At 51.0% G+C, this 12218-nt stretch overlaps 1 protein-coding gene across 1 annotated transcript in view; it reads right to left on the bottom strand.

The window, feature by feature from the left end:
• VWA1 (von Willebrand factor A domain containing 1) overlaps positions 1 to 7082 on the bottom strand; it is a 28165-nt gene extending 21083 nt beyond the window's left edge. The window contains exon 1 of the mRNA XM_054009295.1: positions 6610 to 7082. Coding sequence (XP_053865270.1) covers positions 6610 to 6682 — 73 coding nt within the window. The 5' untranslated portion in view covers positions 6683 to 7082. The remainder of the gene's footprint in view (positions 1 to 6609) is intronic.
• Between the last annotated feature and the right edge of the window lie 5136 nt (positions 7083 to 12218).

The raw sequence follows: 12218 nt of genomic DNA, 5'->3' as shown, positions 1-12218 counted from the left end.
GCCCGCTGTTTGCAGGTCTTCCCCTGGAAGCAGCACCCGGTTCCTGAGGCCAGCGGCTGACTAGCCCATGAACCTGTCTCGGGTCTGATGTGCCGGCTGACGGGATGACGTAGCCGTTCCAGCACACCATGACCTGGCAGCAGAAGTCACATGAATCCCCCTCATTACACTCCCACCCGACAAGGGACAGCATTGAAGTCAGAGGGTGGCGACTACGTGGGAGATGCCCAGAAGAGGCACTCACGGAGCTTACGTTCATCAGAGCCGCCTCAGCCTGACCCAGCCTGGTGCAGAAACACACCCACCAGCCCCTCAGCATTACAGACCCGTTCGCAGAACAAACCACAACACAGAGTCCGTTTCAGTGACATTTGAACCCATCTTTAATGTCAAGAGTTGGGGGCAGCCCTGCAGCAGGGCAATAATTCATTGTAAAACTTAGCTCTGATACAGCACTTCCCATCCAGAGAGCTCAAACGCTCCACAGCATTATCGTCTCCATTTTACCAATGGGCAAACTGAGGCAGGGACTTTCCTGAGGTCACTCATCAAGTCAAGGGATAGAACCCAGGTCTCTCAAGGCCAAGGGTCGAGCCTTCAGCTCACTGGGCCACACTGCCGGACAGCCACTTGAGTGCTATAGTAGGTACGGGACCAACAAACCGCACAGAGGGATCTGCTATTTATTCACAAAACTGGCACAGCCTGGGCAGCGGCAGCACGAGCGTCAACCCTGACCTCAGCTCTGGGGGGAATCGACTCTCCATGGCCCATTGAGTCCTTGGCCTCTCCGCTGAATCTGCCAGCAAGGCTGCAGCCAATGGGGGTTCTGGAGAAAGAGACACCTCAACCCACCTGAGAGGAGACTTTCAGACAATACTAGCCTGAGCCAGATTCAAACCAGTGACGTACAGGGCGATACATACACCCTGGCCGCTAGCTTCAGTCCATTCGGTCAGAGGGTTCCACATTGGCTGGTTGACGTGTTTGGATTCCTGCAGCAAGTCACTCCGCTCATGCTGCCACTGCTCTGTGCTTCCCCCTGCTGGGTGTCACACCCTGCTGTACACCCAGGTCAGATGGCAGGGCCAGCTGCTTGGCTGGCAGGCCAGGGCGAGAGCGCTTGGCAGCACAGTTGCCATCTCCTGGCGTGATGTCATCTGTTTCCTTGTCTCTTCTCCTACCCCCATCCGCCAGAGGGGGATCACCTAATTTTCCGAATGTTGCAACAAGAAGCTGCAATGGTTCCTGGCCCTGGCAGGGTCTGGATGGCCTGGGACTGGAGGTGGCCCAAGGAGTCTGCTCGTCAGTGGTAAAGAAGATCATGTGCACTTGAACTCCCTGGGCAAAGCAAGGCGTGCCCCACGAGGGAGAAGGCTCCAGTAAAAACCCAGCCCTGCCAGCGTTACTGAGTCACTTAGCAGTCAAGAAAGGCACTGACCAATAAAACCCACAGCGCAGCCACTCCCAAGAGGAAACTATCAAAGGAGGGATGTGAACCAGCATCCTGCCAAACCTCAGATGATACCACCACCCACTGAAAGGCTAGATAGAGCCATCATGCCGCGCTGGAAATGGACGTGTTGATTGGCTGGCACTCCAGGAAGTACCACATCTTCGAGACAGAACTTCCTGGAAGGTGGCTAGATTTTATTGTTTGGAGAACCTGTGCAAGGAGGCAGGTGTATATTTTGCAGCTATTTATGGGTATCACAGAATGGCTGATTCCCTCCCCTCTAGGGCTGAGATATCCAGGTTTGCTCCTTTATAAAACAACAACAACAACAACAACAGCAAATGCTATATCAGGCTCAGCTTCCCCTGACACTTAACCCCAATAAAATATCAATAAATTGCTCCCTCCCACCCCCCGGCCTCTCTCTGTTCACAGTTGTCACTAGACTAGAGCTGTATCGCAAAGCATGGGACAGGAGCACAACACGCTATAAGGCGCTAGGCTCTTCCCTTTGCATTTTCTTTTTTTAATGTCCTTGTAATTGTATCAGTTCTTTCCTCCCCTTCATCCTCCACATTTCATCAGAGATGGAAGGGGACCCCCTGGGGTTCAAACTGCTGGTTAATCCTGTGGTGCTTTGCAATCAGCCCCTGCTCCAAGCAACACGGAAATGTAATTAATCCTCGAAGCTGAGATTTCTCACCTCCAGCGGGATCTTTAAGACAAGGAACCCGCCTCAGCATCATCAACCCAGCCCAGCCCAGTGACAAACATACACAGACCTAGCTAGGGCGGTTGGGTTTGGGTTGCCTTATTAAACCCATCTCTGTTCTCTTGGCAACTGGTAAAGAGACTTCCTTAAAACGTGCTTCATGGAACTAGCTCCAGCCTTGGGACAGGAGACCCTGTTCCACTGCTGGGCTCAGAGCTCTGCAGCACTGTCTGCTCTACCCCTGCAGCAGCTCTGCCGATGCACCTCGTGCCCCTTATTCTAAGGCACAAAATTGCCTCACCTGGGGACTAACTGTGGGAAACTCATGTCACTGGTGACCCCAGGCTGTCCTGGAACCCAGGTCTTTGGGAACAAAGGGCAGAGCCGCACAGCCCCGCTCTCCCACTCGCTGACCTTTTTGAATTGCAGCGTGCATGCCAGCCAAGCGAGGTATGGGCTCCGCGACTGGAAGCGATCAGTGTGGAGATCACAACGCTGTCACGGGACCATCGAGTTGCTTGGCTTTAGCTGGGAGAAAGTAGCTGGCCAAAGCTTTCCTCCTGCCTGAATTGAGATATCAAAAGATGATGCTGGCCAAAACTCCCCTCCCTTTCAGCGGTGTCACCCCGTGCACGGTGTGCTGCTTGATTTATATGGGACTCAGAACTGGTAGGAAGAATGGAGCGAACTCAAGAGCCAAGAGACATCAGTCACCAGTCTCTTAATTGTGCCTTAAAACCTCCAGCCCTGCCACTCTCTCCACCCCCACTGTTTTGCCCTAAGGGGAAAAAACCCAGCACCCTCAGAAACAGAGCTGGAGTTTGGTTGCTGAAGAAAGCAGGCTCTGTTCTCAGTGCTGCCCCAGTCCGAACAGATGGGAAGAGAAGGACTTGCCCTAGGACAAAGGCATCAAATCTCCCAAGAGGGGATCTTTACCATCGACCCAACCCTGGGGGTGTTGCTCTGGAGTGCCAGGCAGATTAGAGAGAGGAGAGGCTGTACTACAAGCGAAAGAGACCACACTGTTTGGGAGATGGAGGGTGTAGGGGATAAAACACAGATCTCTCCAAATGAGGGATGCTCACACAACCAAAAGACCAAAGCTGTTCTGCAGGGTAAGCCAGGGGCAGTCAGCGTGCACCAAATATAAGCCACAGATTGAGAAATAGCTCTTCAGCCAAGCTACTTTTATGGCTACAGCAGTGTTGCCTCATCTCATGGTTGTCTTGCGATACTTGGTGCTTTGCATAAAGCCCCGGCTCCTGGAGTCCCGTGATTAGAAGAGAATCTCAGCTTCCAATAAGACGTTTCTAGCCCTCGTGGAAGTGGAGAAGAGCTGGAAAATATGACCCACGTGCCCCCTGCCTGACTGGGGTTTCTCTGCACTGCGCAGCTCCTTGCTGGGGCTGAACAAGCAGGTGGGACCCTGTCCAAAGGGTGCATGGAAGGACAGCGGCTGCTGCATAGGTTGGGTTGGTGACCTCCATTCCCCTGCGTAGTGCCCAGCACTCAGACTTTGGGGGTTAAACGTCATCCAGTATACACCAATACCGCCCTCGCTTGCCCCCAGAGCTAGCTGTGTAAGATGGCCAGGTCTCTTTCCACTTCACTGTGTCTAGGCAATAATCTTACACACTCCCACCACGACACAGAGGGCGAAGCGAGCAGGGCTAGCGGCAGCAGCAGCTCTCAACCTCACGGCTTTCAATCAGCTACTCTCCTCCAGGAGTTTGTGCCAAAATTGCCGCTAAACCCCAGGTTCAGCCTGCCTTCAGCTGCTGTTTCCTGCCTTCACACTCACCAGCGGATCTGTATTTTCAGGGCAGCAATAACTGCCTGGAGAAAGACAGCAATCCATCCATCCCAGAGGCCCGGCTCAGTGCTGCTCTCTGCCATACACCGTGCTGGTGCGAATCACACAATGCAGCTGCAAAATGCAACCACTGCTGCTGCACAAGGGTTTTGCATGGGAGTCAATGATGGCACAGGGTATAGGGCAGTGATGAATTGGGCTCTAAATGTTCTCCTTTCTCTAGGCTGGATTTTGAGTTCCACTGGTGTAAATCTAGAATGACCAGCTAATGCTGATCTCAGTTACACCCATGTAAACCCAGAGTAATGAGGAGTGGAACTCTAGATTGGCGCCGGGGGCCTGAGATAAGAATCTGGCCCTAAGCATGCTGCAGGTCATGCACCCCACTGTCTTAGCGGCAGCTCTCCGATAATGATGGCTATTGAATTAATGCACTGACCGGTCATTCCTGAGAGCTCAGAAATGCCACTGGCCACCCAATAATGTCCCTGCATTGTTTGCTGCAATTAACAGTGAAGCCACAAGAGTGTTAAGTGTGAGCACCAGGAAGAACCAGACGTGTGGACAGGGCCGGCTCCAGGGTTTTGGCTGCCCCAAGCAGCCAAAACCAAAAAAAAAAAAAAAAAGCCGCGGCGGCAATTCGGCGGGAGGTCCTTCACTCCGAGCTGGAGTGAGGGACCGTCCGCCAAATTGCCGCCGAATACCTGGACCTGCCGCCCCTCTCCGGAGCGGCCGCCCCAAGCACCTGCTTGAGAAGCTGGTGCCTGGAGTCGGCCCTGCGTGTGGACTGACTTTCTGTCTTCCACTTAGTCCCTCATGCCTGCCAATCCACCCCACCACACACCATGCTGGTAAATCAAACTAAGCCGCGCACGACAGCCCATCCCACACACAACCAGATGGTTTTCTCCAGAGCACTTTATGCAAAACTTTAGAGGCACCTCTGCTGGGAGCCATAAAACACCAAAGAGCGAAGCAGTCGGATTTTGGAAAATAATCTTAGACCAGCTGAGCAGCCATTGCGTTTTGTTGCAGAGTTGTAAAACTAAAGCAAAGACACCGAGATTGCAACTTGTCTAACTTGGCGTCTCGTGTCAGCCACATCCGTTTGATAAAGCTAGAATCTTGCTCCTTTTTAACGTCCTCTTCAAAGCAAGGTCTCTCTCTTAGGCCAGGCTCGAGAAGTGCCATGTACATTACCAGGGCTGGTTACATGAATAAGAATAATCATTTCTGCTTGTGTAGGCATCAGAAAATCCTGGCACAGCACCAGGAGCAATAATGCCTGCCTGGGCACAGGAATCTAGCTTGGTAAATTATGTCCCTGGGGCCAGATTCCCGCACTCTTACACTGAGCAGTGCTTTACTCTGCAACGAGTCCCGCTGAAGTCAAAGCAAGAACCTGCTCATCTTGAGTAAAGGTGGCAGAATCTGCCCCTGAAGGCTTCTGACTAGAGCCGGTCAGGAATTTTTAGACATCGCTTTTTTGTTGTTGTTGTCACAAGCTGCCAATTCCTCAAAATTGGAACACGTTGGTGGGCAAGGGTCGGGCCCGACAAATCTCTCGTTTTCAAAAACATTTTGAAAGACGTTTCAACACTAACATTTTTCATTTTAAAAAAATCTCCCTCGTGTGGGTTCAAAATGCCTTTTTGTTTTGTGAAATAAGCTAATTCCAGTAATATCTATCTATTAAACAAACACATACATACACACATAAGTCATCACAAGAAAACATTTCACAGCCATCAACATGAAATGTGTGGATGGAGCCAAACTGTTTATTTTCCAGATTGTCGGTTTGCGAAGATGTTCACGAGTTTGATCTTTTGTTCTGATCTGGGACAGGAACATTTTTGGAATCATCAAACTTTTCCCCAGGACGGGAAAACTGTTGCCCACCCAGCCCTCCTTCAAGCCCTCAACTGCTCCCCCAGCAGGAAAGGCTGAGAATCTGGTCTCCAGACCTGACTGAAAGTTCACATCTCCTCTCACCCAGCCTTCTATGCCACAGGTGTGGATGTTATCCTATTAGCCCGTGAAATCCACCTGCAGCTACTGGTATTAGAACATTCAAAGCCTAGACTTTTTTCTACCTATAAACAAATGAAGAATTAACCAGACGCTGCTGATTTAACCCTCACCCTGTTGTCTGAAAACTTTTTTTTATTCATTACTGTCTCAAGTGACAAGTTACTCTAGAGATCCCACCCACCCTCTGATTTTCCACTTTGTTTACCTAGTGTCGGTTTCACTGCCAGTTCCCCTGTTGTTTGCAATGGGTCTTTCACACAACACATGGGCAGAGGGGAAATATTTTAAAGGGGAGAGAGGAGGGTATCTAGTTGTTAAAGCTCAATAATTAGCAGGAGCACCTGAAGTTATTTTTTAAATTAAGATTTCTGCACTAAAGGACCAGGCAGCCCTTTCCCTCGGACCGGCCTGAGAGCTGCAAGGTCCCGAGGCAATTGCATGTTATTTGTTGCAATAAATAACAACACAGACAAGTTTGCTCCCTGCTGGGGCAGTTTCAGGGAGTTCACTCCCTCTTTCCCCCGCGACTGCCTGCATCCCGGTGACATTGCCAGGGTCAGAGCCAGGCTAACCCCGGGTTTTCCAAGCACTCACCTCTCTTAGGTAGACTCTGCCCCAGCGCAACTTGCAGCCACAGAGCGAGCTGAAGCGCCGTCCTGGCAAACATGGCAAAACTACCGGCGATCCCAAAGCCTGGGGCGCTGAAGGCGGATGAGCGGCTGGAGATCAGGCATATTCCGGGGCAGGGTCCCGCAGCCTGGCCGCTAGCGCCGGGAGATCGGAGCCCCCGCTCCCGAGAGTTTTTGCTGCGCTCTTGCGGATCCGGCTCGGGAAGACGCGTCCCCTCCCTTCCCAAGTCCTGAATCCTCCCCCCCGACGGGAGTGGCTGGAGGAGCAGCCCATGCAACACCCCAGCTGCGGCGTTCAACTTGCCTCCGGAGCGCGGAGCTGCTCGCGGGCGGAGTTTGCCTGTGGTTGGGCTGATTTCACAAACGGGGTCTCCCGCCCAGCTGCAGTAAAGAAAAGCCAAGACTGGGCGCCTCTCTCCCCTGAGCTGGACCGGAGGGAGAAGGGGAAATGGGTCCCCCCACCCAGGGCATAATCGCACCGGTGATACTGGCTAGCAGGACAAGGATTCCACCAGGTCTTAGTGCTACTCTGGTCTGACCGCCTGGCCCCTAAACTGACCAGGATCCCAAGGCCCAGCACTCGCAGACAAACTTCCCGGTTGTACCCCAGGAACCACCACTGGACCTGGCATGCCAAAGTGCAGTGGAAAAGCCGCCACCTCTGGGGTGGAGGGTGGCAGCCAGGTGGGCGCTGCCCATTGTGGCTGGTCCAGGTGACAGCTGCTACATAGCCACCTCTGAGCCGCCCCCCAGCAATGCACGTGGGTACCTGTTTGAAGTTAAGCAGGAGTTTAAATACTTTGCTGGAGGGGGCATAAAAGAGTTTCTCCTTTAACTCATGTGGCAAGGGACATGTACCAAAGATCTCAGGTTTGATCCACAGCAGTGACTGCAGAGCCTAATATATGCAGCCTCATTTTGTCCTACTGGAAGGAAGGAGGATTTTGGTTCTCAGAACTGGGGTAGGACTCAGGAGATCTGGGTTGAATTTCTGGCTCTTCCACAGATTTCCTTTGTGACCTTGGGCAAGTCACATCATCTATATGCCTTTGTATCCATCTTGTCTAGTTAGACTATAATCTCTTTGGGGGAGGGACTTTCTCTTATTACGTCTAGGTGCAGAACTGGGCATGATGGGGCCCTGATCTCATCTGCAGCCCCTCGGTGCCATTGGAACACAATAATAGTGAGAACCGCTCCATGCCTTTCCTGTGGTTTGTCCTTTTGCAATGGGATGACACATTTTTCAATGCAATCAAAATGTAAAGCCCGGGATGCAAAGAGATGGGAGTGCTCATTACAATAAAATTCCTCCGGCTCAGAGGGTGAAAAGCGCATGGCATCTGCTACTGCAGACCTGAGCCAAAAAAAGTTACTAATGGAGAAAAAGCAGAACATCACACTTGATTGCTAAAGAGCAGTTGATTGTCTTTCCATTTTATAAAGGGAGTAACTGGAATGAGAGAGGACAAAAAATAGCAGAAGAGGAAACTTTTGAAGCTGGGGCGGAGAAGGGGGAGGATTTCTGAAAGTTGTGAGCAAAGTTTCTCCCAAACTGATTTTGTGTCTCCCCTCTGGGGAATCTCAGGAAAGTAACAACAGTTACAAGCTGTGCAGGGTGGAAAGAAATTTGGATGCAAATTCCCCAGTGAAATGGAAAGATAGGAGGGCCCCAGCAAATTAGGGCCAGCGTGGAGATATGTGGCATCAAGCAGCCGGTTTTAACTTCTGGGCCTAGTGGGGCACATGTGACCCCACCCTAAGCACGCCATTGCAATGCTACGAAAGGACGAGCTTGGTATCAAACTGCAGAGTGGGAGAGTTTTGCATCCAGGTTGTCTGATACTCTGTTACTTGTTCGGGTAACACGATAGGAATGAGTCAGTCTCACGCCATGATTGATTCACACGGGCAGGAATAATCATTATCCCAGAGCCTGGTGAACGGGGACGGTCCAAAACAGCTGCTCTCGCTCCGACCATCTGGGATTTGTAAGGCCCTGCCCCTGGGGGTGGCAGCTGAACCCTGCTGGGGGGAATCCTGGCCAAACGTGGTTGCTGCTAGCTGGTTTCCCTGGCCGACATGGGCAGGGATGTTTGGATAAAGGCTGAAGGGCTGAGTCCCAGGTTAGAAATCGTGGGCCTTATCCGATACCCAGTGAAGTCAGTGTCAGTCTTTCCATTGACTCCTGTGTGCTTTCGATCCATCAGCATGGTACAGAGCTGTACTAGAGATAACCCAGGACTGCAGGTGCCTATAACTCCCACGGAAGCCAATGGGAGCTGACGGTGCTCAGCACGTCTGACAAGGAGCCCATCAGTCTGTCGCGCAGTTTGGGGCGGGGAAGCTTATCACTACAGGGGAGCTGGGGAAATTTGGGGGTGTTTATCACCCAGATAAATCAATGGGGTTTGGTACCTAAGGTGATTGTTTAAGGTGGCCAGGGCAGAGTCTATGCAAGCCAGCAGGTGCTGGAGGCCGCTAAGCAGGTATGTGCTAGGACTGGCCCTGGGTTTATCAGTATAGCCACTTCATTCCCAGCACTCATCCATGCAGGATCAGAGCCAGCCCTGAGACCCACCTGCCTAGATCTGGCCAAGTTCAAGGAGGGGGATCATTTCCTTCCATCACTCACTCCCCCATCAAGACTGCCCGTTCGGCCTTGCACCACCCCAGCCTACAAAGGTTTCAACCCGTCTGCTCCCAGGAGCCCTGCTCTAGGGAAGCAGGAAAAAGATTGGAAAATTATTAGATCTTACAGAATTGTGTTTTATTTTAAAGCCCTGCTGCAAGAGCCAGATTCTGATCTCACTAAAACTGGTGTAGATCCAGAGTAACTCCACTAGCGTTTCAGGAATTAGGGCCACATTCTGCTCTGAGTTACTCTGGTGTAAATCCAGAGTGACTCCATTTTTAATTACATCCGAACTGGATTGTAGGTCGTCTCTGAATATGGAACAAACGAGACCTGGAGGGTTAGTCTTTGAGAACATTGATAATCCTGTTTTATTCATGTCCCAGCTACTATCGGGTTTTAACTCAGGCTGTTAACTCTCTTACACTGAAATTACAAACCCATTCAGGAAGGTCTAGCAAGCTAGAAAATGACTCTTTTTAATGTAGTGGAACTGCATGCCGTTAAAAGCTGCTCCACCCCAGAGGCAGATGCATTCCAGTGCTGCATGAAGCAACTCCCATATCCATCAGGCCCAATCCTGCAGACACATACACGTGTATAATCTTGGGTACACGAGAAGTCCGATGGCAGGATTGAGCCCGTACACTGCAAAGTTCTTTGCATTCATTTTTATTAGTAGTAGTAGTGGGACCCTACCAAATTCATGGTCCATTCTGGTCAATTTCATGGTCACTGGATTTTAAAATAATAAATTGCATGATTTCAGCTATTTAAATCTGAAATTTCACAGTGGTGTGTTTGCAGGGGTCCTGACCCAAAAAGGCGTTGTGGGGGGGTTGCGGTACTGCTACCCTTGCTTCTGTGCTGCTGCTGGTGGCGGTGCTGCCTTCAGGGCTGGGCAGCTGGCAGAACGGCGGCTGCTGGCCGGGAGACAAACTCTGAAGGCAGCGCCCCGCCAGCAGCAGCGCGGAAGTAAGGCTGACATGGTATGGTATTAACACCCTTACTTCTGCGCTGCTGCCGTTGGGGCGCTGCCTTCAGAGCTGGGTGCCCAGTCACCAGCTGCCGTTCTCTGGCCACCCAGCTCTGAAGACAGTAGCACAGAAGTAAGGGTAGCAATACTGCAACCCCCCTAAAATAACCTTGTGATCCCCCTGCAACTCCCTTTTGGGTCAGGACCCCCAATTTGAGGAATGCTGGTCTCCGCTGTGAAAACTCTATGTTATAGGGTAAAAGCACACCAGAGACCAGATTTCACGGGAGGAGACCAGATTTCATGGTCTGTGATGCGTTTTTTATGGCCGTGAATTTGGTAGGGCCTTGTGTATTGACAGTCGTTCCTATAAGCACTCTCTAGATCAGGGGTCGGCAACCTTCCAGAAGTGTTGTGCCGAGTCTTCAGTTATTCACTCCAATTTAAGGTTTCACGTGCCAGTAATACATTTTAACGTTTTTAGAAGGTCTCTTTCTATAAGTCTATAATATAGAACTAAACTATTGTTGTATGTAAAGTAAATAAGGGTTTTAAAATGTTCAAGAAGCTTCATTTAAAATTAAATTAAAATGCAGAGCCCCCGGGACCAGTGGCCAGGATCTGGGCAGTGAGAGTGCCACTGAAAATCAGCTCGCGTGCCGCCTTTGGCATGTGTGCCATAGGTTGCCTACCCCTGCTCTAGCTGAAGGATGCCAAAACTCTTTGGGGCGCTATATGCCGGAAACCCACCACTTGGAGAGGAAATGCAGCAGCTCCTCTGCTCTCGCCACACTACACGACACTGTTTCTCTGACAGGAAGCCTGCCTTCCCCATTACACTGCAGGGGTGTTTAGTTCGGCACAAGGCAGTTACTCAGATAGCCAGGACCATGGCACCAGCTAGTCACCTGACTGATGACAAGAGCCAAGGGGTCTTTAAAGACCAGGAATGCTGGGGACATTGGACTGAAAGGCGACAGCTCATGCTGGGGCATGAATTCAACCCTGACTCAGAGGAAGGCAGGCAGCCAGTGAGCCATCAACACTATATACTGCAGCATCTGGGTTCTCCTAGGAGAGCTCCCATCCAAGTACTAGCCAGACCTGCTCCTGCCCCCTGCTTGCTGAGCTGCCAGTGCTGTCCTCTCCATAGGGTCACACCTAGTTAATTAAAGTGGGCTAGGTCCTGGCATGGTGGAAATCGGCAAAGCTCCATTGAGGTAAAAGGAGCTACACTGGATTTATGTCAGGTGAGTAGCCGGTCCTGTTTCTAGTCCTCAATTAACTGCCTGTCCAACTCATGCCACCGCAGGGCTCAAGTCAGCTCGTACTTTTATTTGGCATTAAAGACAACGTACAAAAATAGTGACCTTGGCTCCCTGCGGTTTTCCGAACGTGTCTGGCGATTGGTATGTATACACAGCAAAATAATATCTTACGTTTATAGGCTGTCTGTCAGCCTGAAGGCTCCCTACAAATTATATACAGGAATTGCTTCTCCCAGCATTGGAATGCAGCCACTTCTGGGGCGGAGTGCGGCAGCAATTCAACAGCACACTACGACAGTCCACAGAAGTTTAGGACACAAAGGGAAAAAATTGCAGGGACAATTTAGGGCAGGAGAATGCAATTACACACACTGGAAGAGGGCCAGGACCATGGGACAAATGTCCAGATGTCAACAATAAATGTCAAGGGACTGTCTGAAAAAAAGTGCCACCTAATGCCATCCTGGGGCACTGCTTCAGCAGGGACAGTGTCTCCTATTGACTCACCAATGCCACTCCCAGGGGTACAGCGGCCTGTTGGGATATGGCATCCTATTCTAGTTCCTCCTCTAACTGCAGCTCACATGGCGAGCTGCTGTGGAGATGAAAGGAGAGAGCTTCATCTAAGCTCACGCAGCTAGACATGGGGATATCAGATGTATAATTCACTTTGAGTGGTGTGGGTCTATCTAAGC

The sequence above is a fragment of the Malaclemys terrapin genome, chromosome 19 (genome assembly GCF_027887155.1).
Source record: "Malaclemys terrapin pileata isolate rMalTer1 chromosome 19, rMalTer1.hap1, whole genome shotgun sequence".
NCBI classification, from domain to species: Eukaryota; Metazoa; Chordata; order Testudines; family Emydidae; genus Malaclemys; species Malaclemys terrapin.
The sequence above is the reverse complement of the archived record's forward strand: the minus strand, read 5'-3'. Positions and strand labels throughout refer to the sequence as shown.